Source organism: Haliotis rubra, unplaced genomic scaffold, assembly GCF_003918875.1.
Source record: "Haliotis rubra isolate DU_JTF1 unplaced genomic scaffold, ASM391887v1 Scf176, whole genome shotgun sequence".
Taxonomy (NCBI): domain Eukaryota; kingdom Metazoa; phylum Mollusca; class Gastropoda; order Lepetellida; family Haliotidae; genus Haliotis; species Haliotis rubra.
The window spans coordinates 1305939-1322951 of record NW_025765736.1 but is presented as its reverse complement, the minus strand read 5'-3'; the positions used below and the strand labels follow the sequence as shown (position 1 = coordinate 1322951).

Sequence of the window (17013 nt, the reverse complement as noted above, 5' to 3'; positions counted from 1 at the left end):
ACCTTCCACCAGTATCATCTAGTGACCAGCTCATTGCTGTCACAGAGCGATCTCTCCTACCAGGTGAGTGTCCATCTCTACAGGTTCTGTGGTTCACCTTCCACCAGTATCATCTAGTGACCATCTACGTACTGTCACAGAACGATCTCTCCTACCAGGTGAGTGTCCATCTCTACAGGTTCTGTAGTTCACCTTCCACCAGTATCATCTAGTGACCAGCTATGTACTGTCACAGAACGATCTCTCCTACCAGGTGAGAGTCCATCTCTACAGGTTCTGTAGTTCACCTTCCACCAGTATCATCTAGTGACCAGCTACGTACTATCACAGAACGATCTCTCCTACCAGGTGAGTGTCCATCTCTACAGGTTCTGTAGTTCACCTTCCACCAGTATCATCTAGTGACCAGCTACGTACTGTCACAGAACGATCTTTCCTACCAGGTGAGTGTCCATCTCTACAGGTTCTGTGGTTCACCTTCCACCAGTATCATCTAGTGACTAGCTACATACTGTCACAGAACGATCTCTCCTACCAGGTGAGTGTCCATCTCTACAGGTTCTGTAGTTCACCTTCCACCAGTATCATCTAGTGACCAGCTACGTACTGTCACAGAAGGATCTCTCCTACCAGGTGAGAGTCCATCTCTACAGGTTCTATGGTTCACCTTCCACCAGTATCATCTAGTGACCAGCTCACGTTGCTGTCACAGAGCGATCTCTCCTACGAGATTAGTGTCCATCTCTACAGGTTCTGTAGTTCACCTTCCACCAGTATCATCTAGTGACCAGCTACGTACTGTCACAGAAGGATCTCTCCTACCAGGTGAGTGTCCATCTCTACAGGTTCTGTGGTTCACCTTCCACCAGTATCATCTAGTGACCAGCTACGTACTGTCACAGAAGGATCTCTCCTACCAGGTGAGTGTCCATCTCTACAGGTTCTGTGGTTCACCTTCCACCAGTATCATCTAGTGACCAGCTACATACTGTCACAGAAGGATCTCTCCTACCAGGTGAGTGTCCATCTCTACAGGTTCTGTGGTTCACCTTCCACCAGTATCATCTAGTGACCAGCTACGTACTGTCACAGAACGATCTCTCCTACCAGGTGAGTGTCCATCTCTACAGGTTCTGTGGTTCACCTTCCACCAGTATCATCTAGTGAGGTGAGGTGAGGTGAGGTGAAATGGGTCGCTCATATGACGACGTGCATGCATGTGTATGTTTACTGCTTGTACTAGCCCAGACTTAAGCTGGTTTTATCACGCTAGCTCACTGAGATACCATGCCGCAGTTAAGCATGAATACCCTACTCAGACACATTATACTGACTCCGAGATGACCAGTCCTTTTTGTACCCATTAAAGCCGAGTGGCAGACAGGAACCAACAAATACCACATTTGAACGTCTTTTGGTATGAGGCGGTCGTGGATCGAACCCGCGACCCATGACATGTGATGCAAGAATTTTGTCCTGAAAGCTGATACTGAATCAAATTATTTTTTATCTTTCTTTTGTAGGCTGATGTTTCTGCAGATAAAGAAAACCCAAGTAGGTATTCTCTGGCCGTTTTAGATAAACAATAAAATCTTTGGTATTGAGTTTACCAGGTCTAGTATTGGATAATAACTGCTTCAGCTAATGAATTCCAGTTTGTTGTATGTATTGTGAACTTGTGCCTTTATAATCGATCCTAGATAACTGTTTGAATTATGCTGCTCTAACTGTGAGATTGTTTTATTACTTTATCATACAATCTGTGACCTCTTTACTTGTATTAGTAGTGTGTAATATGTGTATTATCTAATGTTGAGTGGTATTGATAACAAATCTGTGAAACAAAGCAATACTTCAAACAGTGTCCTTGACACCAACCCGGCAAGACCCGGGTTAGAATTGGTCTCCCCGTAACCCATGCTTGTCGTAAGAGGCGACTAATGGGATCGGGTGGTCAGACTCACTCATTTGGTTTTCACATGTCATTGAATCCCAGTTGTGCTGATCGATGTTCATGCTGTTGATCACTGGATTGTCTGGTCCAGACCCAATTATTTACAGACCCCTGTCATATAGCTGGAATGTTGCTGACTGTGGCTTGAAGCAACAAACAAGACAGAAAAAGCTGATTACAATGTGATCGTTTCAGGCAAGTCCAGCACAGTGTTGTATGGCCACAAGTTCCCCACCCCAGAAACGACCATGGGAGGGAGGGTGCTGTGTGAGTACTGTGGGGTGACCAGTACTGCAGCATCACTGGCCAAGGTGAGGGGATGAGTTCTGTATTTAGTGAGTGAGTGAGTTAGGGGCTGAGTTGGTGGGTATTTAGTGAGTGAGTGAGTGAGTTAGGGGCTGAGTTGGTTGGTATTTAGTGAGTGAGTGAGTTAGGGGCTGAGTGGGTGGGTATTTGGTGAGTGAGTGAGTGAGTTAGGGGCTGAGTTGTTGGGTATTTAGTGAGTGAGTGAGTTGGGGGCTGAGTTGGTGGGTATTTAGTGAGTGAGTGAGTGAGTGAGTGAGTTAGGGGCTGAGTTGGTTGGTATTTAGTGAGTGAGTGAGTTAGGGGCTGAGTGGGTGGGTATTTAGTGAGTGAATGAGTTAGGGGCTGAGTTTGTGGGTATTTAGTGAGTGAGTGAGTGAGTTAGGGGCGGAGTTGGTGGGCATTTAGTTAGTGAGTGAGTGAGTTAGGGGCTGAGTTGTGGGTATTTAGTGAGTGAGTTAGGGGCTGAGTTGGTTGGTATAAGTGAGTGAGTGAGTTAGGGGCTGAGTTGGTGGGTATTTAGTGAGTGAGTGAGTGAGTTAGGGGCTGAGTTGGTGGGTATTTAGTGAGTGAGTGAGTGAGTTAGGGATGGAGTTGGTGGGTATTTAGTGAGTGAGTGAGTGAGTTAGGGGCTGAGTTTGTGGGTATTTAGTGAGTGAGTGAGTGAGTTAGGGGCTGAGTTGGTTGGTATTGAGTGAGTGAGTGAGTTAGGGATGGAGTTGGTGGGAATTTAGTGAGTGAGTTAGGGGCTGAGTTGGTGGGTATTGAGTGAGTGAGTGAGTTAGGGGCTGAGTTTGTGGGTATTTAGTGAGTGAGTGAGTGAGTTAGGGGCTGAGTTTGTTGGTATTTAGTGAGTGAGTAAGTGGGTTGGGGGCTGAGTGGGTGGGTATTTAGTGAGTGAGTGAGTGAGTTAGGGGTGGAGTTGGTGGGTATTTAGTGAGTGAGTGAGTTAGGGGCTGAGTTGGTGAGTATTCAGTGAGTGAGTGAGTGAGTGAGTGAGTTAGGGGCTGAATTGGTGGGTATTTAGTGAGTGAGTGAGTTAGGGGCTGAGTTGGTGGGTATTTAGTGAGTGAGTAAGTTAGGGGCTGAGTTGGTGGGTATTTAGTGAGTGAGTTAGGGGCTGAGTTGTGGGTATTTAGTGAGTGAGTTAGGGGCTGAGTTTGTGGGTATTTAGTGAGTGAGTGAGTGAGTGAGTTAGGGGCTGAGTTTGTTGGTATTTAGTGAGTGAGTGAGTGAGTTAGGGGCTGAGTTGGTGGGTATTTAGTGAGTGAGTGAGTGAGTGAGTGAGTTAGTGAGTTAGGAGTTGGTTGGTATTTAGTGAGTGAGTGAGTGAGTGAGTTAGGGGTGGAGTTGGTGGGTATTTAGTGAGTGAGTGAGTTAGGGGCTGAGTTTGTTGGTATTTAGTGAGTGAGTGAGTGAGTTAGGGGCTGAGTTGGTGGGTATTTAGTGAGTGAGTGAGTGAGTTAGGGGCGGAGTTGGTTGGTATTTAGTGAGTGAGTGAGTGAGTGAGTTAGGGGTGGAGTTGATGGGTATTTAGTGAGTGAGTGAGTTAGGGGCTGAGTTGGTGGGTGTTTAGTGAGTGAGTGAGTTAGGGGCTGAGTTGGTGGGTATTTAGTGAGTGAGTGAGTTGGGGGCTGAGTTGGTGGGTATTTAGTGAGTGAGTGAGTGAGTTAGGGGCGGAGTTGGTGGGCATTTAGTTAGTGAGTGAGAGTGAGTTAGGGAGCTGAGTGGGTGGGTATTTAGTAGAGTGAATAAGAGTTAGGGAGCTGAAGTTTGTGGGTATTTAGTGAGTGAGTGAAGTGAGTTAGGGAGCTGAGTTGGTGGGCATTTAGTTAGTGAGTGAGTGAGTTAGGGGCTGAGTTGTGGGTATTTAGTGAGTGAGTTAGGGGCTGAGTTGGTTGGTATAAGTGAGTGAGTGAGTTAGGGGCTGAGTTGGTGGGTATTTAGTGAGTGAGTGAGTGAGTTAGGGGCTGAGTTGGTGGGTATTTAGTGAGTGAGTGAGTGAGTTAGGGATGGAGTTGGTGGGTATTTAGTGAGTGAGTGAGTGAGTTAGGGGCTGAGTTTGTGGGTATTTAGTGAGTGAAGTGAGTGAGTTAGGGGAGCTGAGTTGGTTGGTATTGGTGAGTGAGTGAGTTAGGGATGGAGTTGGTGTAAGAATTTAGTGAGTGAGTTAGGGGCTGAGTTGGTGGGTATTGAGTGAGTGAGTGAGTTAGGGGCTGAGTTTGTGGGTATTTAGTGAGTGAGTGAGTGAGTTAGGGGCTGAGTTTGTTGGTATTTAGTGAGTGAGTAAGTGGGTTGGGGCTGAGTGGGTGGGTATTTAGTGAGTGAGTGAGTGAGTTAGGGGTGGAGTTGGTGGGTATTTAGTGAGTGAGTGAGTTAGGGGCTGAGTTGGTGAGTATTCAGTGAGTGAGTGAGTGAGTGAGTTAGGGGCTGAATTGGTGGGTATTTAGTGAGTGAGTGAGTTAGGGGCTGAGTTGGTGGGTATTTAGTGAGTGAGTAAGTTAGGGGCTGAGTTGGTGGGTATTTAGTAGTGAGTGAGTTAGGGGCTGAGTTGTGGGTATTTAGTAGAGTGAGTTAGGGGCTGAGTTTGTGGGTATTTAGTAGTGAGTGAGTGAGTGAGTTAGGGGCTGAGTTTGTTGGTATTTAGTGAGTGAGTAGTGAGTTAGGGGCTGAGTTGGTGGGTATTTAGTAGTGAGTAGTAGTGAGTGAGTGAGAGTGAGTTAGGAGATGAGTTGGTTGGTATTTAGTGAGTGGTAGTGAGTGAGTTAGGGGTGGGAGTTGGTGGGTATTTAGTGGTGAGTGAAGTTAGGGCTGAGTTTTGTTGGTATTTAGTAGTGAGTGAGTGAGTTAGGGGCTGAGTTGGTGGGTATTTAGTGTAGTGAGTGAGTGAGTTAGGGCTGAGTTGGTTGGTATTTAGTGAGTGAGTAGAGTGAGTTAGGGGTGGAGTTGATGGGTATTTAGTGAGTGAGTGAGTTAGGGGCTGAGTTGGTGGGTGTTTAGTGAGTGAGTGAGTTAGGGGCTGAGTTGGTGGGTATTTAGTGAGTGAGTGAGTTAGGGGCTGAGTTGTTGGTATTTAGTGAGTGAGTTAGGGGCTGAGTTTGTTGGTATTTAGTGAGTGAGTGAGTGAGTTAGGGGCTGAGTTGGTTGGTATTTAGTGAGTGAGTGAGTTAGGGGCTGAGTTGGTTGGTATTTAGTGAGTGAGTGAGTTAGGGGCTGAGTTTGTGGGTATTTAGTGAGTGAGTGAGTTAGGGGCTGAGTTTGTGGGTATTTAGTGAGTGAGTGAGTTAGGGGCTGAGTTGTGGGGTATTTAGTGAGTGAGTTAGGGGCTGAGTTGTGGGTATTTAGTGAGTGAGTTAGGGGCTGAGTTGGTGGGCATTTAGTTAGTGAGTGAGTTAGGGACTGAGTTTGTGGGTATTTAGTGAGTGAGTGAGTGATGGACTGGGTTGGTGGGTGTTTTCTGGGTGAGTGAGTGAGAGGCTCAGTGGATGTTTAGTTAACAAAAGTGCTCAACTTCTGATGGACCAGCAATCTCACCACGTCCTGGTGCGGTGGGGTGGCCCAGTGGTTAAAGCGTTCGCTCGTCACGCCGAAGACCTGAGTTTGATTCTCACCATGGGTACAATGTGTGAAGCCCATTTCTGGTGTCCCCGAACCATGATATTGCTGGAATTTTGCTAAAAGCAGCTTAAAATTAAACTCACTCACTCAACACATCCTTTTGATATCTTTGATATGTGTACGACTGGGAATAAGTAATATTGATTGATTTTAGAGTGCACAAGACAGCCTTCGTCCAAGTTTCCTCACAGAAAATAACATGAAGCTTATCAAGGGTAAAATGGTAGGATCAGTTGTTGTCCTTGAAGCCAATGGAACAGCACAAATGAGATCACCTCTGACCTTGATCGATAACCCTACCGTGACCTTCACCTTAATGACGTCTGAGACCTTGAAAGTGAAACTGAAGTTTGTGTAAGTAGAACCTGAATGATAGAAGCGAGTGAGTTTGCAATCCACACAAGTTTGATTAGGACATTGTAACACCAATGTCTTTGTTTTTTCACTTGACTCTAATACATAAATTGGTCTAGCATTTTCACACAGTGGAGGATAATAAATTGCTCTGAAGTTTTTACTGTAATCTTTGGAAAAAATGAAACGGGAAGGTCAAACGGTTGGTTGTTTGGTTAGTCGGTCGGTTGGTTGGTTGGTTGGTTGGTTGGTTGGTTGTTGTTCAATGCTGCACTCAGCAATATTCCAGCTTTGTTGCTGTGTTTTGTAATTAGTCAAGTCTGGAATAGACAATCCGGTGATCAATATCATGAGCATCGATCTTACACAATTGGTATGTGATGACATGTGTCAAACAAGTCAGCGAGCCTGACACTTGATCCCATTACTCGCCTCTAATGACAAGCATGAATTACTGAAGACCAATTCTAACCCAGATCATCACGGGTGGTAGTTTATCAGTATATGATGTTACAAGTGAAGTGTATTGATGACTGCCTACTGGAGCGTGAAGTGAAGAGAGATGTGTGAGTGAGGTTTGTAAACAAGTCTTATCTTGTGACACATTTGTGTTGAAGATACCTACACAAATACTTTGCGTTTTCAAAGGTTTGACAAAAACGCAAAAGGATGACTGAAGAAGGAAAACACTGGGTCCGAACCTTTACTCTGACGCAATGTTGGACAGTAGAGTTTGACACAATGTTTGACAGTATATACACGCACATACTATGTGTAGATTTTGACACAATGTTTGACAGTAGAGTTAGACACAATGTTTGACACAATGTTTGACAGTATATACACGCACATATGTGTAGATTTTGACACAATGTTTGACAGTTAAGAGTTAGACACAATGTTTGACAGTATATACACACACATATGTGTAGATTTTGACACAATGTTTGACAGTAGAGTTAGACACAATGTTTGACAGTATATACACACACATATGTGTAGATTTTGACACAATGTTTGACAGTAGAGTTAGACACAATGTTTGACAGTATATACACGCACATATGTGTAGATTTTTACACAATGTTTGACAGTAGAGTTAGACAAAATGATTGACACACTGTTTGACAGTATATACATGCACATGTGTAGATTTTGACCCAATGTTTGACAGTATAGTTAGACACAATGTTTGACAGTATTTACATATAGTGTCTGTTGATTTTCAATTAATGCAATGCCTAACAATCTTGTTCTCACTTTAGCTCTCCAAAGGATGAAGAAGCCTTGACCTTTGACCTTGCTGGAGGTGTCGGTGCTGTAGTGGATAACGGCAAGAAAAATAACTTCAAATGGATGAGTACTTTCAAAAGTGCAGGAATTCCAGTGACCTTCACCTTGGTGGCAGATAAGGAGGACAAGATGACTGTGAAGTATAAGATTGGCCAAGGAAAGGTTGAACGGATATCGCTACCAGCCATGCCGCTGAAGCTGAGTGTGGAACACGATGAGCCTTCGTGTTCTTTCACCTTGAGTGGATACAGTTTCATGGTAAGTTGTGCGTTGATAGTTTGGGATGAGGTTAGCCCAGAAATTGTTTGATCAAGATTACAACATTCCAGTCCTCAGTAAAGCTGTCAAAAGTTTCATGGTAGACATATGGAGGAAATTTCGAAATTTGATGCATCAGTGACAAAAATGATGTCCGATGCAATTCCCTAATTTGACTTGTACCATACGTTCCTGAATTATTTCAGGTGAACAAATGACTAGACTTAGCATATGTTTATGACGGCTCCCACCGGTGGGGCAGGATACCCTCATCTTTTCGCGAACACCTGGTATCATCACTATTTCATAGTGATTCATAAACACATGCTCTGTCATCGTATCGCATGGTGACAACCACTGGATTGTCTGGTCCAGACTCGATTTGTTTACAAACAGCATCGTACAGCTGTAATACTGCTGAAACAAATATATGCTCATGATATCGTCACAATTGTACAATTGACTATGCATATGTCAGAGATTTCTTATGGAAGCTTGCTGCTCTTTAATAACTGTTGTCTTAATAAGTGCGACCATTTTAAAATATGTCATGTCAGACTTTCTAGTCTTAATTAATTTGAGTATTGGATTTTGAAAAGGTCACAGATCTGATTGGTTGGTCAGACTTCTTTGAATGCATGTCATAATGTTATCAATCACTGGTCCTGTATTCTCTTCCTACAGAGGTTACTTGTCATATCTTCCTACAAACCTCTGTTCTAATACGGCCATATTTCCCGGTTCTCGTAAAATCCCCTAGCTGCAAAAGATCGCAACAAGAATTATCTCCCTTCTTTCTATCCAATCAGAACAACGTGTTACATCGACTTAGATCCAACTTGACTAATACAAGCAAATATGGGGCAGCAAATATTCCTCCTCTGCCGGGGACTTGTGTTGATGTGACACACAGGACATTTAATGGCTAGCTTGTCCGTTGTCAACGAGGGTGATGGACATGCCATTGATCCGCCATTACATGTCTGAGTTCGGTCTAGAAGGAACATTTGCGCATCGTGCAGGGGAAGAGGTTCTAGTTTTCCCGAAGCATACGGAAATTACCGAGGCCTTGCGAATGATCACTTTTGAAACAACATCGCTGATTGCACAACTAAATCTGATTGCAACCAATCACGAATACTAAACACTCACACCATGTATTAGAACAGAGGTTCGTAGAAGATATGGCAAGTAACCTCTGTGGAAAGAGAATGTGGTTTGTCCGACTCAAATATTTATTGATTGCCATGGTATAGCTGGAATGCCATTCAGTATTGGTGCATATTGCCACTCATTGTATCCTTTTACATTTTTGGGAATAGGGGGGCCCTTGCTCAGATTTTGTATAAAAGGAAAGGATATGTTTTCAATCACCACTTTTTTTCTTGGACTCACATATCCAAGACATGTATTCCATTCCATTATAACCAGTATTTCTGGCATACAAGAATACTTGCAACTCCATTAAAGGATTTTTTAGTATTTAAGGACTTTGTGTGGTTATAAAACACTTTTAGTAAAATTCCAGCAATATCATGGTGAGGGACAACAGAAATCACTTCACAATTGGAACCATGTGGGAAATTGAACTCGGGTTTTGGATGTGATGAGGGAACTCTTTAGCCACTAGGCTACCCATATTTCTCCGGTATTTAAAGAAACCTTCATAACAGCTACAAGATGATGCCGAAATAGGTTAATTGAGTTTAGGCTTCTTAAGCATGAAAATGCACCACCAGTCTAAGTAAACTTAGGCCCAGTATTATTCGTTACACTGCTATACTGAGTCTAACAAAACCTAGTAGAAGGTCGCGTCAGCTAACCTTTGAGCGACCTATGACCGTCCAATCAAGTGCGAGATGGACGAAGGGATTTAACCAATGAGACGACTACTTGTTAGGGTTCGTCGGAACTTACAAAACGTTTTTTGGATTTTCTCCTCCCTGGTCGCCGACACTGATCTATCAACAAACGGAAATCCGCATAAAACACAGATATTTGACCTGCAGTATATACGCTTATGGGGTTTCTAATGACATGGTTACTGTTTGCTTATATTTTCGCAAGATGACAGCCTTGAATATTGACAAAAACGCTATTTTCAGCAACTGTTTACTCATTGCGTTTATCACTCGGAAGCGATCGTGCAGAAAATAGCATTCGGAATCGTTTGAGTTTTTGAAGTTAAGGTTCAAACAGTATGGGCGAATGTTAACTTTCGCGATTTGGTAAGCTGTGTTCTGATTGGTCAGTCCAAAAGTTTAGCTGATGCGACCTTCTACTAGGTTTTGTTAGACTAAGTGTAGCAGTGTAACAAATAATACTGAGCCTAAGTTTACTTAGACAGATGCACCACCAATTTTCACTTTCCAGCAATCTAACCTTGAGGTGAAGGTCGGCATGAGGCTGGAGGCACTGGATCTACTGAACCCTTCTCTAGTGTGCGTGTCAACTATCGGTAAGTTCTCTAGTGTGCGTGGCAACTATCAGTAACTTCTTTAGTGTGTGTGGCAACTATCGGTAAGTTCTCTAGTGTGCGTGTCAACTATCGGTAAGTTCTCTAGTGTGCGTGGCAACTATCGGTAAGTTCTCTAGTGTGCGTGGCAACTATCGGTAAGTTCTCTAGTGTGCGTGGCAACTATCAGTAAGTTCTCTAGTGTGCGTGGCAACTATCGGTAAGTTCTCTAGTGTGCGTGGCAACTATCGGTAAATTCTCTAGTGTGCGTGGCAACTATCAGTAAGTTCTCTTGTGTGTTAAAAGTGAACAGATTTAATTATTGGTTTCAGTTTCTGTTTATTCTGTTGAATGCCATGTTTCATTTCTTGTGTTTCTTATATAGGATTCATGCCATGAGTAGTATACACAATGGCGGTACGGGACCACAAACGAGCTTATAAGCTTGGTGCACCTTTGTGGTCCCGTAACCCCATTGTGTATACTAGTCCAGGTGTTCATTGTTTTATCTGTTGTTTTGGTTTTTTATTTAATTTCTTTTATTCACCCATGTCTTCATTACTAGTGTCTACTTGAGGTTCTTGAGAGGCATATAGAAGTTGGTATTCAAGTATAAGACAAAATATTATGGATGTCAACTTCTTCTTTATTGTTTTCACGTTTCTGGGCTATTGCTTGCCCCTTCGTCAGGTGAATGCATAAGAATGCAATATTTTGTCTTATGCTAGTGTCTACTTTTTCTGTGAATTCTTGATGTTTATACCTTATGTCCATTCTTAGTGTTTCATACCAAGCGTCAGTATGTCTTGTACCGCCGTGGTGTTGCTGGAATATTGCTAAAAGCAGCGTAAAACCAAACTCAGTCAGTCAGTATGTCTTGTATTCCTCTCATGTGTTTGTTTCTCCAATGTACTTATACATAGTTTCTTTGCTGATGTACAGCGGAAATTGCAGAAGATGGTAAATGGTTAATCCATTTTGATGGCTGGACATCGAAGTATGATTACTGGACAGAGCCAGATGTGAAGAATCTTCATCCCCTCGGGTACATGGCAGCTGTTGGCCGCACAAACAAGAACTACTCCCCAAAACTGCAGGCTCCTAAAAGTAAGTCCTAATAGAACCTTAAAATGTCCGAGGGCATTCTTTGGGCACTTGGTCTGAACCTATCAAAGGTCAAGGTCATTGGATAGAACACCCAATTTGTGATTACAGTTACTAAACAAATTGTTCATATGTTTATGATTTTGTTTATAGGTCAAGGTTTGCATTCAGGTTTTGTAAACATGGTTATATTTGTTTATTACTTTCTCCGTCATGTTTACGTCTGCCAGCATAAAAGTGCACATGTACTGCTGCATACCCTGTGTTTCTGGGTTTATTGGTTTCAGCTCATGCTCATGTTTTCACAGGAGCATGGGCGTCCCTTGTCATCTGAGGCACTGAAGGTCAAGGTCACTAGATAGAAAACTACTGTTGCATACCCTGTGTTTCTGAGTTTATCAGTACTATGCCTGTGCTCATGTTTTCACAGGAGTATGGGTCCACCAGTAATCTAAAGCACTGCAATTAACAGTGCAGAGTTACACCACTTACGCATGCCAGAAACCTATGATTGTATCACGTCAGCCCAATTTCCATACTCATGGGTTTCACTTGAGACTTTCCTCTGACATTAAGCTGAATCGCTATGATACAACAGAAATACTGTTAAAGACAGCATAACCACAACTCAATCACCTTCTCACTGGGTTTACTTAAGCATTCAACGTCTTAGACCAAATCACTTCTGGAATGTTGTCACATTGGGCTGAACAGCTGATACACTAAAATATTGTTCAAAGTTGTGTTAAACACAAGTAACTATGACTCACTGTGAACTCAACAGTCATGTGTGACATGGTACACTAACATGAGATAGTGTCATGGGGTGGCATCATTGGGTATCATGGGATAGTGTCATGGGGTGGCATGGTAGGGTGGCATAGTGTCATGGGGTGGCATCATGGCATAGTGTCATGGGGTGGCATCATTGGCATCATGGGATAGTGTCATGGGTGGCATGGTAGGGTATCATGGGATAGTGTCATGGGGTGGCATCATGGCATAGTGTCATGGGGTGGCATGGTAGGGTATCATAGTGTCATGGGGTGGTAGCATGGCATAGTGTCATGGGGTGGCATGGTAGGGTGGCATAGTGTCATGGGATGGCATCATGGCATAGTGTCATGGGGTGGCATGGTAGGGTAGCATAGTGTCATGGGGTGGCATCATGGCATAGTGTCATGGGGTGGCATGGTAGGGTGGCATAGTGTCATGGGATGGCATCATGGCATAGTGTCATGGGGTGGCATGGTAGGGTGGCATAGTGTCATGGGGTGGCATCATGGCATAGTGTCATGGCATAGTGTCATGGGGTGGCATGGTAGGGTGGCATAATGTCATGGGGTGGCATAATGGCATAGTGTCATGGGGTGGCATCGGGGGATAACATTTTGGGGTGGCGTCATGGGATAGCATCATTTGGGTAGCATCATGGGGTAGCGTCGCGGGATATTGTCATGGGATAACATTGTGTGTGACTATTGCAGACTATGGCCGTCAGTTTGACTGGGCGCAGTACCTTCAGGAAGAAGATGCAGATCCAGTGCCCTGGGATTTCTTCTCTGATGTAAGTTGAAAAAGAATTCTTATCTGTCATTAACACTCACTCACTCAAACCTGGCCTTGGCTTGCTTTGTCGGTTGAAAGAATCAGTGATGTGGAAGGTTTAACTGATGCTGATTGTGGACAGGGGCATAAGATCTTATGATTCTTTTTCATAGAGATAGTCCTTGGGGTACATATAAGCATTTTCTGTGGCTGAAAATGTCATGTGACAGTTGTATCAATGTTTTAATAAAAATATTGTGCAATAAATAAAAAACTTTGTTATCTATTATACGGCCCCCACCACGTGGAGTTACCTCCCTGCTACGCATGCGCAGCCAACCAGGTAATACCATTGATACCACTGTCACATGACATTTTCAGCCGCAGAAAATGCATATATGTACCCCAAAGACGACTCTCTTCAAAGAATTGGAAACCTCTACAGGTTTAGCTAAATTTTCATGGCTAATTTGCATTTTAGTACAGTGGAATCTGTTTTGGCAGAGAGACTTGTTGTTCTTTGGGTTGATAATTTACAGTTTTATCATTTTACCATTTTATTCTTTTTTTGTGTTAAATGTTGGGGTTTACATCACCAGATGAGGGGATGAGGTATTGTCATATTATGGAATACTATCCTCTAGGGTCTCGTATTTATATATTCAGATCCAGAAAGAAGGCACTCCCCCAGATGAGACGTTGAGATGTCTCAACATAACCACCTCCCCGACATCATCAAGCGGACCGAAGCATCTTCGCTGCCAGAGTATGAAAAACAGAGGCTCAGGTACATCATTAAATCGAAGAAGACTGTCTCTCGCTGTACACGTTTCTGTACACTGATATTTAAGCCTCCTTGTTTACCAAGTGTAGTGCGCTGCCATATGATAAATAACTGGATAAATAACTCCTTTCAAGTAACACATCTTGTTGAGGTCCGGGTTAGAATGAACTTTCAGTAACCCATGCTTGTCGTAAGAGGCGACTAACGGGATGGGGTGGTCAGGCTCACTGGCTTTGTTGACACATGTCATCAGTTCCCAATTGCGCAGATTGATCTCATACTTTTCATCACTGGATTGTCTGGTCCAGACTTTATTATTTACAGACCGCCGCCATATAGCTGGAATGTGTGGCATGAAACTAAACTCACTCACTCTTGTTGAGTGACCTGACATGGATGGCTGAAGATGAGATGAGACTACACTACCATATCTTTATGTTATATAACTGGCTCTTTCAAACCCAGTCTGGGGGCCATAATTATTATTATTATAGGATATTTATATAGCGCACATATCCACACACTAGTGCATGCTCAAGGCGCTGGTATTTTTCCCTTGATCATTGGATGTCGATCTCAACGGCACATCGCATTATCAATCTCAACTCCCTGGGGAGTATACAACTCTTGCAGCCACTAGGCGCACCGAGTTATTGTGGCTTTCTCATCCTAACGAGGTACCCATTCACAGCTGGGTGGACTGGGACACATAGTTACAGTACTTTGTCCATGTTCACTGCACGTTGCTGTACCCGCAACTAGGTGTTTGCACCTATTCATGTGGCCACCATCTTGTCAAATACCAACGGATTCGTGGGTTCTTTTAAGTGCACAGGGTTGTGTACTGTACACTAGGGGTTGTGACAACACTGAAAGAGTCTGCACACAAAGTTGACTCCAAGGTTTTTACACCCGGTCACAGGTGGGCTCGATCCCGACACCTCAACCTCGCTGGATCACTAGCGTGGCGCCTTAGCCAGCTTGCCCACCACGACTAATCTATCATCCCATTGATCTTGAAAGTGAAGTCAGACCTGGAATTTCTTTGTCATTCTGTTTTCAAAATATCTTTGGTTTCACTTTCAGTAATTGAGCTGGACGTGAGGAGGATGTTGAGAGATCCTTCACCAGATCTCCGCGACGATCTTAGTGAGTTTCTTACTCGCAACCAGCGTCTATTCTGTGTCCTGCCCACATCACTGGATGTCAACTTCATCCGGTATCCATCCATGTCGGCCATTGCCAACCACACGGAACAGAATATCCACTTCCTGTGTCATCCTGACAGTAAGTTGTAAAGCATTGTGGGTAGGAAGTACGGAAAGTGAGTAGGGATCAGGAATGTCATTCTCTTCCTGCAGAGGTTACATGTCATATCTTCCTACGAACGGAAGAGGACAGCCTCCGTGGTGTAGTGGTTAGAGCGTCCTCCCGGAGAGCGGAAGGTCGCGGGTTCGATCCCCGGCCGCGTCATACCCAAAGACATTAAAATATGGTACTTGTTGGTCCCTGCCTGGCGCTCGGCATTAATGGGTACATCAAGGACTGGTCGGCTCGGAGTCAGTATACTGTGTCTGAGTGGGGTATTCATGCTTCACTGCGGCATGGTATCTTAGTGAGCTAGCACTATAAAACCAGCTTAAGTCTGGGCTAGTACAAGCAGCCGCACATACACATACACACGCATGCACGTCGTCATATGAGCGAAATATTCTCAAGAACGATGTTAAACCCAATTTCACCTCACCTCACCTCACGAACAGAAGAGAATGCAAACTCTGAGCATGGGTTTTGACTTGGAAACCATAAGTCATGATATTGATAGTTCTAAAGACTCCTCAAACACAACTTTGGTATTTGTCATCAGTGTCTCATTTTGTAGCTGAGTATATTGGCTTGAAATTCATGCATAGTTTAATAGGGGTAATTACAGTGAGCATTGTTGAATTCGTAGGAGAACAAACTGTTGACCTTGTCACAACTCTTTCCTATTTATATAGTGCTAATTAAGGTTGTCACGATGCATCAAACTATCAATGGATTGCAAATGTTGAGTCTCTGATAGCAATTAATCGATGGTTGAAACGAAAAACTGTTTATGCATCGATAGTATGTGTGACTATTGATAGTTTAGTAATTGACTTCCGTTGATAAATGCATAGCACAAAATACACTAAGTACCAGATTCGTTCACTTTGATTTAGAGTTATCTGCCCCTGTTACCTGTTAACTGTTTACTTGTTCTGGGCGCCGCCATATAGCTGGAATATTGCTGAGTACGGCGTAAAACTAAACTCACTCACTCACTTGTTCTGGGTTTCAAATTTCTTGTCAGGTATCAAATCAGACTGAAACCACTTCAACTTGTTTTTATTTCATATAAACTATACATTCATTTGGATGAATGAGACAATTCAAGGAGAAAGAAACTATTGCAATAGTATGTCGCAATAGACTATCGCTATCGCAATAGTTGATTCCCCCTCAATAGTCACCCCTGGTGCTAATACCCTGGCAATAACAATACATGCCTTGCTGCTAGTTTTTAGTATAACAAGGTGCTTTGTTTTAGACAGGGATTAAATATTTCAGATTACTGATTTAGTTAAAGGACAGAAGGGAACTTGTGATCATCTTGTTTCAGAGTTTGATGTGCACATGGTGGATCTCCCTGGATTTGCCTTCCAAAGTCTGGCCGGGTACGCAGAGATGGAGACGGTGCTGATACTCACCTACCTGGCGTTGCTGCTGCAGGAGGTGGGAGGGCTCACTCACTCACTCACTCACTCACTCACTCACTCACTCACTCACTCACTCACTCACTCACTCACTCACTCACTCACTCACTCACTCACTCACTCACTCACTCACTCACTCACTCACTCACTCACTCACTCACTCACTCACTCACTCACTCACTCACTCACTCACTCGCCTCCGTGGTGTTGTGGTCATATGATACGTCGTCATATGAGCGAAATATTCTCAAGTACGACGTTAAACCCAATTTCACTTCACCTCACCTCACTCACTTGTTTACAGCACATACATACAGATCTCCTGACAAAACTCACCCTGTGTTTGAGCACATACATACAGATCTCCTGACAAGACTCACCCTGTGTTTGAGCACATGCATACAGATCTCCTGACAAAACTCACCCTGTGTTTGAGCACATGCATACAGATCTCCTGACAAAACTCACCCTGTGTTTGAGCACATACATACAGATCTCCTGACAAAACTCACCCTGTGTTTGAGCACATACATACAGATCTCCTGACAAGACTCACCCTGTGTTTGAGCACATATGTACAGATCTCCTGACAAAACTCACCCTG

At 43.6% G+C, this 17013-nt stretch overlaps 1 protein-coding gene across 1 annotated transcript in view; it reads left to right on the top strand.

The window, feature by feature from the left end:
• Nucleotides 1–1035: 1035 nt before the first annotated feature.
• LOC124273077 overlaps nt 1036–17013 on the top strand; it is a 65148-nt gene continuing 49170 nt past the window's right edge. Inside the window, 11 exon segments of the mRNA XM_046708290.1 lie at nt 1036–1110; nt 1524–1554; nt 2150–2265; nt 6030–6229; nt 7495–7780; nt 10154–10238; nt 11178–11342; nt 12827–12906; nt 13554–13674; nt 14758–14958; nt 16316–16428. Coding sequence (XP_046564246.1) covers nt 2203–2265; nt 6030–6229; nt 7495–7780; nt 10154–10238; nt 11178–11342; nt 12827–12906; nt 13554–13674; nt 14758–14958; nt 16316–16428 — 1314 coding nt within the window. The 5' untranslated portion in view covers nt 1036–1110; nt 1524–1554; nt 2150–2202.